At 44.6% G+C, this 15815-nt stretch overlaps 2 protein-coding genes and 1 non-coding gene across 7 annotated transcripts in view; 1 reads left to right on the top strand and 2 right to left on the bottom strand.

Annotated features, from left to right (window-relative positions):
* Window positions 1-122: 122 nt before the first annotated feature.
* PCNA (proliferating cell nuclear antigen) lies at window positions 123-5781 on the bottom strand. The gene is made up of 6 exons (XM_003779300.4): window positions 4742-5781; window positions 3933-4030; window positions 3774-3841; window positions 2619-2813; window positions 608-731; window positions 123-526 (listed from the first exon to the last, which is right to left on the bottom strand). Exons 1-6 carry the CDS (start codon window positions 4960-4962, stop codon window positions 447-449), a joined length of 786 nt encoding a protein of 261 aa, XP_003779348.1. The 5' UTR covers window positions 4963-5781; the 3' UTR covers window positions 123-446.
* Window positions 5782-6571: 790 nt separating this feature from the next.
* Window positions 6572-6694, bottom strand: LOC112130407 (small nucleolar RNA SNORA26). The gene has a single exon (XR_002912679.1). It is a non-coding gene; the product is annotated as a small nucleolar RNA SNORA26 (small nucleolar RNA).
* Window positions 6695-11959: 5265 nt separating this feature from the next.
* Window positions 11960-15815, top strand: part of CDS2 (CDP-diacylglycerol synthase 2) — a 65991-nt gene continuing 62135 nt past the window's right edge. The window contains exon 1 of one of the 5 annotated variants that reach the window (XM_024238875.3): window positions 11960-12309. In XM_024238875.3, the coding sequence (XP_024094643.1) occupies window positions 12253-12309 (57 nt within the window). In that variant the 5' untranslated portion in view covers window positions 11960-12252. Of the gene's footprint in view, window positions 12310-12342; window positions 12641-15815 lie in introns of those variants that run through there. The other 4 variants (XM_054541687.2, XM_054541689.2, XM_054541688.2 and 1 more) reach the window with 4 other exon arrangements.

Raw genomic sequence — 15815 nt, 5'->3', positions numbered from 1 at the left:
TTTGATCTCCATCAGGCTGCTCTAAACTGAAAAACCATTTACACGAAAGGGTAGTTGTAGCTGGGAATTCAGTAGGATACTTCCAACAGTCCTGGTCAAAATGAAGACACTGCCCTGTGATGTTTGAAATTCAAGTAACTTTATTTAAATTCAAAAACAATTCTTAAAACTGCATTTAGAGTCAAGACCCTTTTGTATTATAAAAATCACAAGTATTTCTAAGAGACAAAAATACTGCTAGGTTAACTAGACCAGATCTGACTTTGGACTTTATTCTTTAAACAAATTGCAGAGAATAGAGAAAAAAATAGGTATTTACAGAAAACAATATCTACATATGTACTTAGAGGTACAAATTTGGTGACAGAAAAGACTTCAGTATATGCTGGCATCTTAGAAGCAGTTCTCAAAGAGCTTAGTTTTATTTTCTTGAATTTTAAGAATGCCTAAGATCCTTCTTCATCCTCGATCTTGGGAGCCAAGTAGTATTTTAAGTGTCCCATATCAGCAATTTTATACTCTACAACTGAAAGACAGGAGATGGTTAATTACTGAGGAGTATCACATATGACTACTTACAAAACAAGGTTCAAATTTATTATCTTACCAAGGGGTACATCTGCAGACATACTGAGTGTCACCGTTGAAGAGAGTGGAGTGGCTTTTGTAAAGAAGTTCAGGTACCTCAGTGCAAAAGTTAGTTGAACTGGTTCATTCATCTCTATGGTAACCTACAAAAGATTCATCATTGAAAAACATCAAAAAGTTGCAATCTATTAGCTCATTATATATTTATAAAAACCCACAAACACTTTTATTGGTCACTTTGGAGGGAGCTATGAAAATTTTGAAGACTGATACATAAAGCAAAAGATTCGATTATCTAGCTTGTCTTTCCTATAGCTATAATTTAGATAACCAAATTATATAATATGGGAAAGCTTTTCTTTATGGAAGTTTTTCTAATAAGCAGCCAATAAGTGAATAAAACGTATTAATTTCAGCTCTGCAAACTCTAATTAATGACTTAATGGATCTAGACAATGACTATTATAGCTGCTAACGTTGCAAAGACATCCAGACACCCTGTGCCTCCTACTAGAGGCACACACCACTACCTATAAAGTATTCTTGCTCTCACCCCCGAAACAAAACACCCTGAATATCAAGGCTCCAGGGCTATAGCTACCAGTCTGTAGGACACACAGGGTAGAGGAATTTATGTATACACAGGAATGCAATCAGCAAAATCCAAACTCTGGAAAACTTAACAAATGATCTAATTTCTTCAACAAATAGATTGTAATGGAAGGGGGAAAATGAAATTAGAGGAAACCAGGCTAGGTGTGTTGGCACACACCTGTAGTCCCAGCTACTTGGGAAACTGAGGCAGGAGGATCACTTAAGCCCTGGAGTTTGAGGCTGTAGTGAACCCTGATTGCACCACTGCACTCCAGCCTGGGTGGACAGAGCAAGACCCTGTCTCAAAAACAAAGAAAAACAGAAAAAGAAAAAAACGAGGTTGGCAGGAATGGAAATGTGATTCAGGAAACAGATAAAGAATCAGCTTTATTAATTTAAAAAAAACCTTTCAACTGAATTTTACCTTTATTTAAACTAAATGTTGACTACCCATTCAAGGAACAAGAGAGCAATATATAGTATTTATTGTAAGCTTATAATATGCCAGACACAGCATATGCTAAACTCTTTAATGCCACCATATTTAATCCTAACAAGCTTATGAGGTTAGGACCTTTGTCCTTGATTTACAAAGTTTTAATTTATGCCCAGGTTAGCGAGTTTTTTTTGTTTGTTTAAGATGGAATTTTGCTCTGTCACCCAGGCTGGAGGGGAGTGGCATGATCTGGGCTCACTCCAACCTCCACCTCCTCGGTTGAAGTCATTCTCCCGTCTCAGCATTCCAAGTAGCTGGGATTACAGGTGTGCGCCACCACGCCCGGCTAATTTTTTTATTTTTAGTAGAGATGGGGTTTTGCCATGTTCTTTCTATTTTGGTTAAACAAGGGCTCTCTAGGTACTCTCAAAGTTGCATGAAGTCTGCTTTCTAGCCTTAGTGAGAAGTCTCCTTCCTGTTTAACCTTTGATTCCTACAGCCTGTGACTTTGGCTAAATTGTCACTTAAGGTTGCTCAGCCTGCTTCTCCACCTTTAAAATGGGCTACCAATTGGACCCACAACATGTAAGCTAATATTAGGATTATATAAGCGCTCCTAACAGGTAGACTTTTACTCCTAACCATATCCTTCTATTGAGTTGCTGTCCTATGCTCAATTATTTGGTAATAGAGTAAATATCTCCAGAAAGCTAAAGGTTATACGCCTAACTTCCCAACCCTATCCTTAAGAGCTGGTGTGGGCTTGATCCATAAACCATTGTTCTGTGGTATGTACTTGTGCTGAATTTGTATTCCCTTCTTGTAAATATAATTCTAAATTGGATGACACTTATAAATCAGTTGCAGATTTCAACAGTATCTCAATTTTCAGAAATTACTTGGGATCCAATTCTGTCTACTTTTAATTTTAGCAATTAACCTAATAAGCAGTATTACAATTCTCTTCAAACTATTTTCTTTTTACTTAAAAACTACTTACAGCTTCCTCCTCTTTATCGACATTACTTGTCTGTGACAATTTAATGTTTCCATTTCCAAGTTCTCCACTTGCAGAAAATTTCACTCCGTCTTTTGCACAGGATATTACAACAGCATCTCCAATATGGCTGAGATCTCGGCATATACGTGCAAATTCACCAGAAGGCATCTTTACTACACAGCTGTACTCTTGTTCCTATTAAGAACAAAAATTTTCCAAAAGTTAATTGTTAGAAGTTTAATGATTTGGCACCCTCACTTTCTTAAAAGGCAACATCTAAACAACTCAGAATCAATATTTTCTGATTACTTTAAAATATGACTTGTGTAATTTAACAAACTCCACTCAAAAAAAAAATGGCTATTAAATGCACTATCCAGGGAACAAGAGCCTCCTCCTCCTCATCCTCCAGGGATAAAGTAAGAGAACATTAGAGTATGGCACAGAAATGATGATGGTGCAAGCAGGCCTAACTACTTTCTAAAAGAAAACAAGAGAATATGATATTAGGCATTTTCAACATTCAAACATTTCTTCTCTCCTTTGGTGTTTATAAACCTAACCTGGATAAATTTCTTCCAAGACAGCTTTAAAATCCACTTAATAAAAACCAAGCATTCTAGAAGGAAACAAATTTTAAAAGAGGTTCATGGACGTTAATGCAAATAGGCAACTGGCAGTTGTCTATTTAATAAATAGACAAATTTAACCTGTGAGTTTTAGACTTGTGGTAAACAACAACTATCCAAATACTAAAATCTCTCTTTGAAACATGCACCAGTAGATATATTTCTAGAAAAAGTTGTTATGAAGTAGGCTTAAATTATATTAACATATCTTGACGGAGGAGGATCACTTGAGGCCAGGAGTTCCCGACCAGCCTGGGCAAGACTGCCCCCACACCCACACACAAAAATGAAAAAATTAGCCAGGTGTGATGGGACAGGCCTGTAGTCCTTCCTAGCCACTTAGGAGACTAAGGCAGGAGGACTGCTTGAGCCCAGGAATCCCAGGTTAGAGAGAGCTATATGGCACTACTGCACTCCAGTCTGGGCAACAGAGCCAAGACCCTGTCTGTAAAAATAAACAAACATTCTATGACATAACTATCGTGCCTGTGTACAGCACTCTCTACAATGAGAAACTGATACTCACTGGAATTCCAAGTTGTTCAACATCTAAATCCATCAACTTCATTTCATAGTCTGAAACTTTTTCCTGGTCTACCAAAAGAAAGCAGATGTTGTTGAGAAATACTGACACAGAGTTTTGATTTTCTGTAGCTTCGTAACTCAGTAAAAAGGTACGACTTACTTGGTGCTTCAAATACTAGCGCCAAGGTATCCGCATTATCTTCGGCCCTTAGTGTAATGATATCTTCATTGCCGGCGCATTTTAGTATTTTGGACATACTAGAAGACAGGAGACACGTGGTTTAAAATCAACACCATCTGCTGAAGGTCTGTATTTCTAATGCAGTTAGAAGGGGTTATCACTCTCACCCATCAGGCCGTCTCAGAACTGGTGGAGGGTAAACGTACTGCTGGAGGATGCGAATATTAATGCAGACGTTTTGGGATGCATCTGGCAGTATTTATACTAAAATACCACCAGCAGTCTCCCTTCTGGATAGAAACAATCTCCTGCCACTAAGTAGGATGACAGGCTGACACACTTCTCGCAAGGGCATTATAAAGCATTTAAAGTCAACCGCGACTGAGCTGGGAGGATCGCTTGAGCCCAGAAGTTGGAGACCAGCCCGGGCAACACACCGAGACCGTCTCAGAAACAAGAAAGCCACAACTAAAGCGTCCATTCAAGGCCAACAGGATTTAGTGAACAAAGAGCCCTGGAGCAGTGTTCCTGGCATTGCGGAAAAACCCTTGATTTTCCCGCCACCACCCGCTTTGTGACTTTGGCGCGAAAAAGTAGGTTCGCGCAGCAGCCAGCGCGGGCTTTTCGGAACCGCGCGCTCAGCTGGCCCCCACCCCGCTGCGTGGCAGGCCAATGAGAAGGCGCGGATGGCCCACGCCAGCCAATGAGGGCTAGGCTCGAAATCGCTCCCGCCAAGTACCGGAGGTGCGGGTGGGCAGGAGCCGGCTTCCCGGCGCCGCGAGGCTCACCTGGTGAGGTTCACGCCCATGGCCAGGTTGCGGTCGCAGCGGTAGGTATCGAAGCCCTCAGACCGCAGGGTGAGCTGCACCAAAGAGACGTGGGACGAGTCCATGCTCTGCAGGTTTACGCCGCTGGAGCTAATGTCCCAGCAGGCCTCGTTGATGAGGTCCTTGAGTGCCTCCAACACCTTCTTCAGGATGGAGCCCTGGACCAGGCGCGCCTCGAACATGGTGGCGGAGTGGCAACAACGCAGCAACAGGCAGGCGGGAAGGAGGAAAGTCTAGCTGGTTTCGGCTTCAGGAGCCTCAGAGCCAGCGGGCGAACGTCGCGACGACAGACTGAGACCTAGAAAGACGACGACCACTCTGCTACGCCTGCAACCGTTTAATGCCGCCGCGTCCACAAGCGCGCGCTCTCACCCGGCGCCGCGTTGCGACGTCACCACGCTGTCCGGCCCACGGCCTGGGCGGGGAAGACTTTAGGGCCAATCGTGTCCATGCTCCCCGCGAGGCCCGCCCCCTAGAGCATACATTGGAGGAAGCGGGCGCAGGGCGCGGCAGTGTCCCGCAGGTCTCCCAGCCTCTTTGACTCCTGAACCCGGCCGCTGAACAAGTCCGGGCATATGTGGGGATCAGGCCCTGGCCCCGGTTCGTCAAGCCCCAGCTTTATGGTGCCTCCTCAGCCTCCCACTACGTGGGTAGAAAGTTTCCAGCCACGAAAGTGAAAGTGAAATGCAAATCAAGCCTACCGGGAAGAAAAGCCTCCTTGCAGCCTGAAGAGTACAGCTGCTGCAAATATGCACTTTATTTTTCAATTACAGAATTGATGCGCTCCTAAGTGTCACACGATAAAGAGGTGAATTGTTATGTTAAACTTAGCTCCCTATCATCCTCTTAACATTCCCCCGCCAGCTCTTATAATCACTCAATCGTTCATTGTATAAAGCTTTTAAAGCTTTTTTAAAAGTTCGAATACACCTTTTCAAAAATGCACTCATTCCGTAAACACTTGGAAAAGTACTTAATAAAGTACATTTAATTTTATGCCACGTACATCTTTTTTATATCAGTACTTCTTTAAAAGATAGCATCACATGTATATAACATAATTTATCAATCTCCTGTTGTTTAACTACAAACACCTTTGAGCACTTAGGCAATTTTGGTGCTATCAACTCCTTGAAGTAATACGGCTGAGTCAAAGAGCGTACACATTTAATATTTTTTTCTTTTCTTTTCTTTTTTTTTCTTTTTGAGATGGAGTCCTGCTCTGTCATCCAGGCTGCAGTGCAGTGACGTGATCTCGGCTCACTGGAAACTCCGCCTCCCAGGTTCAAGTGATTCTCCTGCCTCAGCCTCCCGAGTATCTGGGATTACAGGTGCCCACCACCACGCCTAGCTAATTTTTGTATTATTATTATTATTATTTTTTTTAGTAGAGACGGGGTTTCACCATGTTGGCCAGGCTGGTCTTGAACACCTGACCTGAGGTGATCCACCTGCCTCGGCCTCTTAAAGTGCTGGGATTACAGGCGTGAGCCACCACGCCCAACCAGAAATTTTCAATTGTTACAGGATGGACAGGATTTGTTGTTTCTCTCTTGCTTTCTTTACACCACTTCTCTTTAGTTACTTTTAATATCTTGGTCAGCAGAATTCTTTAGTTTTTCTACCATGTGTCTAGGTATGGATTTAGTTTTATTTGTCTTGTTGAGGGAACTGAAGATTCATTTCAAGTCTGACATATTCTCAATCATTATGGCTTCAAATATCTCCTCTCCTTAGTCTATTCTTTATCTATGGAATGCCTTTCTTTCCTTTTTTTTTTTTTTCTAGTTCAGCTGTGACTCCATACAAGGTTCTAAGATGAGTTTCACAGTCTCTTCCCTGGATTTTGTGGAGACTTAACTTTACCCTTCTGTATCAGCCTCTTAAAGCACTGGGTCAGCCTTAAAAGGGAACAGGAAAGGACATTTCTATTATAAGATGCCTTCAGTTGTAATATGTACTATTATTTTATGTAGCACAAGCAAGAACACTGTCAAACTATTTTTTTAATTATTTTTTAGAGAGGGGGTCTCCCTCTGACACCCAGGCTGGAGTGCAGTGGCAAGATGACTGCTCACAGCCACCTCCAACTTCTAGGCTCCAGGGATCCTCTTGCCACCTCCCAAATAGCTGGGACTACAGGGGTGCACCACTGTACCTGGCTAATTTTTAAATGTTTTTGTAGAGAGAAGGTCCCACTATGTCGCTCTGGCTGGTCTCCAACTCCTGGGCTCAAGCAATCTTCCCAATCGGCCTCCCAAAGTGTGAGATTACAGGCATGAGCCACTGTGCCCAGCCTCAAACTGTTACACAATGCTTTATCACTTAGAATTTCTTTTTTTTCTTTTTCTTTTTTTTTTTTTTTTTTTGAGACAGAGTCTCACTCTATCGCCCAGGCTGGAGTGCAGTGGTGCGATCTTGGCTAACTGCAATCTCCGCCTTCTGGGTTCAAGCAATTCTCATGCCTCAGCCTCCTGAATAGCTAGGATTACAGGCATGCGCCATCGCACCTAGCTAATTTTTGTATTTTTAGTAGAGACGGGGTTTCGCCATGTTGGCCAGGTTGGTCTTGAACCCCTGACCTCATGTGATCTGCCTGCCTTGGCCTCCCAAAGTGCTGGGATTACAGGCGTGAGCCACCGCACCCGGGTCTATTTTGTTTTAAAAGAACTTTTAGACTTTAAAAACATTCTTATTATATATTACTCTTGTGCAAACATGAAAAAATTTAAGCTACATTGGTTAAGGCATTCCTACTGTTTCTCCACTCAGTTAGTTGCTGATACTGCTGTTTTTCTGTATAATATCCTACTCTGTGTTGTCAAGGGTATTGATGATGCAGTATTTTTCAATAGTGCTATTCTATTGTCTCTCGAATTTCTTGCAAGCCTCTGCTACTCATTTGTAAGTTTTGATGTTGGCACTTTCTTGCTTTATGTGTGATGGACTACCCATTTGCATACATCTCAATATCAAAGCATAATACAGCATCATCTGTTTGTGGTTATTTTCCTTTCTTGGGTCCGTTAAAATCTCAGTTCCTTTGCAAAATGCGGAATGTGTTCATTCCTCCAGTAAGGAACATTTGCTTCACTAAAAACAAATGCATATGCTCCACTACTCTGTTTCAGTTCTGTCTGCTTACATAATAACATTTTGGTTTAATGCCAAATTACATGTAATAGATTTGAAGACATTTTAAATGTCAATTAAACTCTATCCATGTGGGACCCACCATGTACATGAATCTGTTTATTTCTGCTATTACAGAAGTGATGTGCTCCTAAAAGTGTCAAATGATAAAGAGGTGTACAGTTATGTAAATTTTATGTTAAACTGAAATGAGGACGTAAACATGCCTATGACTGTGGTCAGAGAAGGCCTCTCTGAGGAGGTAGCATCTTATCAGAGAAGACAGCTGTTTGGAGAGTTGGAAAAAAGCATTCTAGGCTGAGAGAATAGCATGATTATAAAAGTCAGCATACTTGGAATATATTCAGACAAGTTTGATGTAGAACTCAGACTGATGTGTCTGAAGCAAGAGTGGTGCAAGGTGAGGTTGCAGACAGGCTGGGGTGAGCTCTTGCAGGACTTTGTAGGCTCTCTAAAAGTGCAAGGGAATGTGGTCAACAGCAGATCTTTGATGTGATCCAATTTACATTTTAAGTGGCTACTCTAACATCTAGTAAAGGTACTATTGGATCAGTAGAAGAAAGAATGAAATAAATTTTGATCAGATAATTGGTTAAACTATTAGAAAAGAATAAAAGCTGTAGACTTTTCTGGATGGGCGCAGTGGCTCATGCCTGTAATCCCAGAACTTTGGGAGGCTGAGGTAGGTGGATCATCTGAGGTCAGGAGTTCGAGACCAGCCAGGCCAACATGGCGAAACCCCGTCTCTACTAAAAATACAAAAATTAGCTGGGCGTGTAATTCCAGATACTAGGGAGGCTGATGCAGGAGAATTGCTTGAACCCGGGAGGCAGAGGTTGCAGTGAACCAAGATTGTGCCACTGTACTCCAGCCTGGGTGACACAGCAAACCTCCATCGCAAAAAAAAAAGACTTTTCCTAATAATTATTCACTAAATTCTAGATAAATAATTCAAATTCAAATCTTGACCCAATAAGAAATGGAAAAATATTTTGGTAAATATTTATGAGATCTTCCTATGGGCTTCTAAACTAAGAAAAAAACCCATAAAACATAATGAATGACCATATAAGTTTTAAGACTTCAGTATGCCTCAAAGGATTATATTGGTTAGTATAGATTAGGTTTCAGTGACAGAGAACTCAACTTGAATGGATTAAGAGAAATAGAAAATTTATTCATCTAAACAAAAAGCCAGAGGTATCTGGCCTCCACTGTCCAGTCCTAGTCTTAGTAAATATGTGAAGTTTGTCAGCCACATTAATAAGCAAAGAAATGTAAATTCAATGGAGACAGAATTTTAACCTACCAAATTAATAAAAATCATGTTAACACCTGGCGTGTTAGGAAGGATTCAAGGAAGTAGGCACTTAAATACATTGCAAGTGGGAGTATACATTGGTATAATTTTTCTGGTGGAAACTTGGAAATGTGTATCAAAAGCCTTAGAATTTTACTTATTCTTTGACACAGAAATTCGATCTCTAGAGTTTTTTCCTACAGAATAAATCAGGGGAATTTACCAAGATCAAGCATGCTTAAGAATGTTTTCTTGAGCCAGGTGCGGTGGCTGACGTCTGTAATCCCAGCACTTTGGGAGGCCCAGGTGGGCGGATCACCTGAGGTCAAGAGTTCAAAACCAGCCTGACCTAAAACCCCTGTCTCTACTAAAAATACAAAAATTAGCCGGCTGTGGTGGCGGGTCCTGTAGTCCCAGCTACTCGGGAGGCTGAGACAGGAGAATTGCTTGAACCTGGGAGGCGGAGGTTGCAGTGAGCCGAGATCACACCATTGTACTCCAGCCTGACCAACAAGAGGGAAACTCTGTCTAAAAAAAAAAAAAAAAAACAAACCAAAAAACCAAAAAACGAGAGAGAGAGAAAGGCCCTAAAGCTGGCCTAAAGCCCTATTAGCATGACTTCCACGAGACCCCTGTTCGTCATACAGTACTGACTTCAGGAATATACTTGATCTGAGTTCCATTAACCTGAGAGGGCTGAGTGTAATGGATGAGAAGTTTGGTCAGACCACATTTTAGGATGTTATCCATCCTAGTAATCATACTGTGCATTCTATAATTCTGACTTATGTGTATTGGTTCTCCAAGCCTCCTTTTATTAGGCTGGATTTGAAAAGGAACAGCTGAGTTTCTAGAAGGACTGACATGACACTCACTTAGATATGACCTTTCATAACTATGTGCCCCTAAAAGTGAAGTTCTAGACACTAACATCTCCACCTGTCTTAGAAGATCATCTTGCTTGAGTGCTGTGGCTCATGCCTGTAATCCCAGAACTCTAGGAGGCCTATGTGGGAGGACTGCTTGCGCCCAGGAGTTTAAGACCAGCCTGAGCAATAAAGTGAGACTTCATCGCTACACAAAAATTTAAAACTTAGCTGGGTGTGGTGCTGCACACTTGTAGTCCAAGCTACTCGGGAATATACTTATATAGAAATGAGGAATATATAATGTTGTTTTCAGAATTCTCACTACCTGCCCCAAAACTCACAGCTCAGGTCAAAATTACCAATAGGAAATTTTAGCCCGGCATGGTAGCTCATGCCTGTAATCCTAGCACTTTGGGAGACCTAGGCGGGAGGATCTCTTGAACCCAGGAGTTCAAGACCAGTCTGGGCAACATAGTGAGACCCTGTCTCTAAAAAAAGGAGAAATAAATTAATTAAAATTTAAAAATTGAAAAGAAGAAAAATGTAAAATTATATATTTTTAAAAAACGAAATTGCAATTCTTTTGTGTGCAAGTGTCTCATTGTGAGATTACAATATGCTTAAGTTGGGGACCCAGTGTTATATGTGTTTTACATCACTTACAGGGCAGTGAATAGAAAGAACAGGAAACACCAAAGGAAATGCTGGAGCAACACAAGTATTAATAAATTCAGGCAGGCAGTATAGTATGGTGGTTAGAGTGTGGGCTGGTAACAAACCTGTTTGTGTTCTAATTCTTACTAGGCACTTTCTAGCTGGGAGACCTTGGCTAAGGTCCTTTTAAAAGTTTTAAATCCATCCAACAAGTACTTAAAATTGATGTGTCAAAGGCATAGAGGATGCACAGTAAACAAAGTAGACAGCACTTCTGTCCCAAAAGAGGTCTTTCCGTAGTCCAGAAGACAAATTTGAAAAACTGAGGAAGGGCTGGTCGCGGTGGCTCACGCCTGTAATCCCAGCACTTTGGAAGGCCGAGGCGGACGGATCACCTGAGGTCAGGAGTTCGAGACCAGCCTGACCAATATGGTGAAACCCCGTCTCTACTAAAAATACAAAAGTTAGCCAGGCGTGGTGGCGCGCGCCTTGGAATTGTTTGAGCCCGGGAGGCAGAGGTTGCAGTGAGTCGAGATCATGCCACTTGCACTCCAGCCTGGGCGACAGAGCGAGACTCTGTCACAAAAAAAAAAAAACCAAACCAACAAACAAAAAACAAACAAACAAACAAAAAAAAACCACTGAGGAAGATCTTAACTGTAAAATTCAAATCATACCCACTTCCAAGCCATGTGTGGATTAAACGAGATAAGCCAACTAAAGCGATTACTCAGCTCAGTGCCTAGTATACAATTAGTGCTCAACAAGTACTAGCGACCGCTTGGCAAAGCAACGCAGACTGAAGTGTGGGTTTCATTTCTCATCATGTGATAAGTGATAAAATGCTCTTAACCAGGTCGGCTCACCTGGCCTTTCCATTAGACCTAAGTAACGTCTACTTACTTGCGTAAGGGAAGAGCTCTGGCCCAGGTCAGCAAGCATTTGTCAGGCTAGAGCCTCCGGGTGGCGCTTCTCGCCCTCAGTAACCGGTTACCTCCAGAACCAGGGCGCCAGCTCCGGCCATCCGCGGTTAAGCGGGAGCTCTCATTGGCTAATCGCACCCTGAAACGCACGCCTTTTCCCGCCCCTGACGCTGCCGTCCAATGCGCGCCTCTCGACTCTGCTCCGCCCCGCCCCGCCCCCGTCGCCCTGCCTCCCTGGCGTATTTGCGCCATTGGTGGATCTTCCGGACCGTGATGGAGGCGCTGCGCGTGCGCACTCGCTCTGAGCCCTGCTCCCGAGAGAGGGAGCTCTCGGGTTGGGGCTAGGGAAGGCTGACCCCGCTCGGTCCGGGTGAAAGGGCGGCGACAGCACTGGGTGGGGCCGAGCTCCAGGGCTGGCTGCTGGGCTGCTAAGGGAATTGTGAGCCGCTCGGAGCCGCGCGCCTCCCGGGCGGGGCGGGGCCGGCCGAAGGAGTCCGCGCGTGCCCGCGCCGAGCCGCCTGCTCAGGCGGCTTCGCTGCTAGCTCGCGGGGACGTCGGGCCGGTTTTTCCAGGATGACCGAGCTGAGGCAGAGGGTGGCCCATGAGCCGGATGCGCCACCCGAGGACAAGGTAGCGGCAGCGTCGGGGTGGGCGCGGCCGGGACAGCGGCGCATCCGGGAGGCCTGCGGGGGACGCGCGCAGAGGGGTCGTCTTGTTCTGTGACCCTTTGTCGCAGCCGACGGCGGCCCCGGGCCCGGGTAGCGCGAAGGGCCCTCGGGTGCCCGGCCTTCGCGGCGCGCGCGTCAGGGGTCGGCGGGTCGGGGCCCCGGCTCAAGGTCTGACTGAAGTGGCTCCCCCGGGGCGCAGGAAGGAGCTCCCCGGAGTGGCGCACGGCCTCCTGCCTCGCTGGGCTGGCTGCGGGGACTCCCCTCTCCCCCAACTCCGTGAGGCCTTCCTGGAGGTGAAGATGTGCAGAGCCTTCTTAGGGAGGCGGCTCCTCTGAGCGCAACTTAGGCTCTCCGTTCCCTTTTACAATGTTATTATTTTGGGGGGTGGGGGAATCAGGACAAGGCCATAGCATTTGCCTCCTGGGAGATGTAAATCCCTTCTTGGGCATGAAATCATCGGCTTTGAGCAGAGAGGTGTTACTCAGTGAGCCAGTCCGTCATCAGCAGGTGTTGGAGGGCGTCCTCCCGGTTAATGGGTTGTTTCCTGCACCGTGTGGGCTCTGGTGGGTAGGGGAGGAGAGTAGGAAGGAGGCCATCTTGGCGGGGACAGTGGCGGGGGGTGGTGGGGGTGGGGGTGGGGGGGGGTGGGGGTGACGGGTTGGGGAGTGGATTCCTTTGGGTGAAGTGAAAGATCTGTGTAGGGGAGTTAAGGAAGGTAGGGATTGGTTTTATTACTGTGGAGGTTGAATGGCAGTATAGGACTTTGGAGCAGTAGTTGTGCTTTCCGAGATAGCAGTGATCAGGAGCCCTGTGTTTGGAAAACTGATCTGACAGTGATGTGTAGAATGGACTGAGGGAGCCTGGACCAGACTGAAGGAGCCTGGACCAGAATGAGGGAGACTGGTTCACTAGGGGATTGCCCATGAGTGACCTGTAGATGTTTTCTTTGGCCCACATGTTGCCTTAAAAATCAGAAAATTTCTCCTAACAATCTTAAATTTCTTGCCTGTCTTAGATAATTGGAGGGTCCACCATCACTTTGTCACCTGATCAATGGTTGGCTGGAGCTGAGGATCATCTGTTCCCACCAATCCCTGTTGCCTTACACCAGGCTCACGGCTTCCCCTAATGCAGCCTGTAACTTTTTGATGACTGGACGCAACGGACATTAGGGAGACACCAAGAAGGAAGAAAGCACAAGATTTGGTGACAGGATGTCAACAGAGCAGTTACACTAGGAGGAATGTTTTTAGTGAAAGATAATGAGATCATGGGTTTTTTAAAACAACTTTCGTGTTATTGCAGTTGTCAGTGGACTATCCAAAGAGAACTGTTCCTACTGATTTTTAGAACATATATTTTGGCCAGGCACAGTGCTGCTTGCCTGTAATCCTAGCTTCTAGGGAGGCTGAGGCAGGAGGATCACTTGAGCCCAGGAGTTTGAGACCCTGTCTCAAAAAACAAAAACAAAAACATATTTTGAAGAAAATTTAGGGCTGGGGCTGAGGATTTAGCAGTCACTTGCAGAGACAAGATACTTTGAAGTCTCTAATTTTTCATTTGGCTATCCTGGTTCAGCCTGAAAGAATTCTGACTTACCTTGTACTACTAGCTGGTGAGCGTGCAGATGTTTGGAGGCTCTGTAGCTCTGTTTAAGGGTGAGATCATGCTTGATGTCAGTGGGACTTTGTGGACCTAGAAGGTGTGAGGAGAGAGAGAAGAAAGAAGGCATGATAGCTGGTGGGCCATGTTTTTGAAAAGCTAACTATGTACAATAATTAGAATGTCAAAAAACAACCTTGGGGTTATGAGATGCAACATAAAGATTCTACCCTCCTTCCCGTACTCATTGGATCCATCCCCCAGAGATAAAGTGCGAGTTGAACCGTCTTACTTTCACATCCTGTACTTTAGACAGGGAGGACCTGAGGAGCTGTCCAACTAGAGGTGCACTTATATCACTTACACAGTGACAGAATGCCTGGGGTCATGAGGTCCACTTGTGGCATGTTGTTTCCTAAAGTACAGCTGCTATGCACTCTGTTAAAAGCCTGATGTTCATTACCGAGAACAAGACAATCAGTTCCTCACCCCATCATTCAGAACTTCTCAATTGTCACTGAATTGTCATGTATGGGATTTTATTATTATTTTTTTAGACGGAGTCTCTCTCTGTCGCCTAGGCCGGAGTGCAGTGGCGTGATCTTAGCTCACTGCAACCTCTGCCTCCCAGGTTCAAGCTAGTCTCCTGCCTCAGCCTCCTGAGTAGCTGGGACTATAGGCATCCGCCACCACGCTCGGCTAAGTTTTTTTTTTTGAGAGGGAGTTGCGCTCTTTTGCCCAGGCTGGAGGGCAATGGCATGATCTTGGCTCATCGCAACCTCTACCTCCCAGGTTCAAGCAATTCTCCTGCCTCAGCTGCCCGAGTAGCTGGAGCTGCAGGCGTGTGCTACCATGCCCGGCTAATTTTGTATTTTTAGTAGAGGCAGGGTTTCTCAATGTTGGTCAGGCTGGCCTCAAACTCCCAACCTCAGGTGATCCTCCCGCCTCAGCCTCCCAGAGTGCTGGGATTATAGGCGTGAGCCACTGTACCCGGCCTTTTTTTTTTTTTTTTTTGTATTTTTAGTAGAGATGGGGTTTCACTGTATTGGCCAGGCTGGTCTTGAACTCCTGACATTGTGATCTGCCCGCCTCAGCCTCCCAAAGTGCTGGGATTACAGACGTGAGCCACCACACCCGGCCGTGTTTGGGATTTTTAATAAGGGAACATTTTAAACACTGTGAAATCTATTATTTGTCTTTGAAGGTATATAGTAAACTTTTGTTTGTTGGTTTGTTTTTTTGTTTTTTTTGAGACAGAGTTTCGCTCTTGTTGCCCAGGCTGGAGTGCATGGCACAATCTCGACTCACTGCAACCTCCGCCTCCCGTGTTCAAGCAATTCTCCTGCCTTAGCTTCCCCAGTACCTGGGATTGCAGGTGCCTGCCATCACGCCTGGTTAATTTTTTTGTGTTTTTAGTAGAGACGAGGTTTCACCATGTTGGCCAGGTTGGTCTTGAACTCCTGACCTCAGGTGATTTACCCACTTTGGCCTCCCAAAGTGCTGGTATTACAGGTGTGAGCCACGGTGCCCGGCCCATAGTAAACTTTTAAAAAATCCTGATTTATTCTGTTTCATAGTTTTGGAAACACCTACTTCCATGACTTTGGCTTTGCCAATATTCTTGTGTTAGAACCCAAGGAAATTAGAAATAATAAATTTTAAGGAAATGCGTTATGAAACAAGAACTTTTTAATTTCATAGTAGAAGAATCCAGTGAACAATTTTCAAGTCAGTGCTTTAAAAGCTCTAGAATAGGCTGGGCGCGGTGGCTCACGCCTGTAACCCCAGCACTTTGGGAGGCTGAGGTGGGCAGATCACCTGAGGTCAGGAGTTCGAGACCAGCCTGACCAACGGGGTTTTAGTAGA

Source organism: Pongo abelii, chromosome 21 (assembly GCF_028885655.2).
Source record: "Pongo abelii isolate AG06213 chromosome 21, NHGRI_mPonAbe1-v2.0_pri, whole genome shotgun sequence".
Classification (NCBI taxonomy): Eukaryota; Metazoa; Chordata; class Mammalia; order Primates; family Hominidae; genus Pongo; species Pongo abelii.
Note: the sequence above shows the minus strand (reverse complement) of the source record. Positions and strands in the feature narration are given on the sequence as shown.

Coding starts and splice junctions, on each gene's coding strand:
- PCNA (XM_003779300.4), bottom strand. CDS start 4,962: ATGTTCGAGGCGCGCCTGGTCCAGGGCTCCATCCTGAAGAAGGTGTTG. Junction 3,842..3,932: donor GCTAGTATTTGAAGCACCAA/GTAAGTCGTACC, acceptor TTCTTTTGGTAG/ACCAGGAAAAAGTTTCAGAC. Junction 732..2,618: donor TCGATAAAGAGGAGGAAGCT/GTAAGTAGTTTT, acceptor AATCTTTTGTAG/GTTACCATAGAGATGAATGA.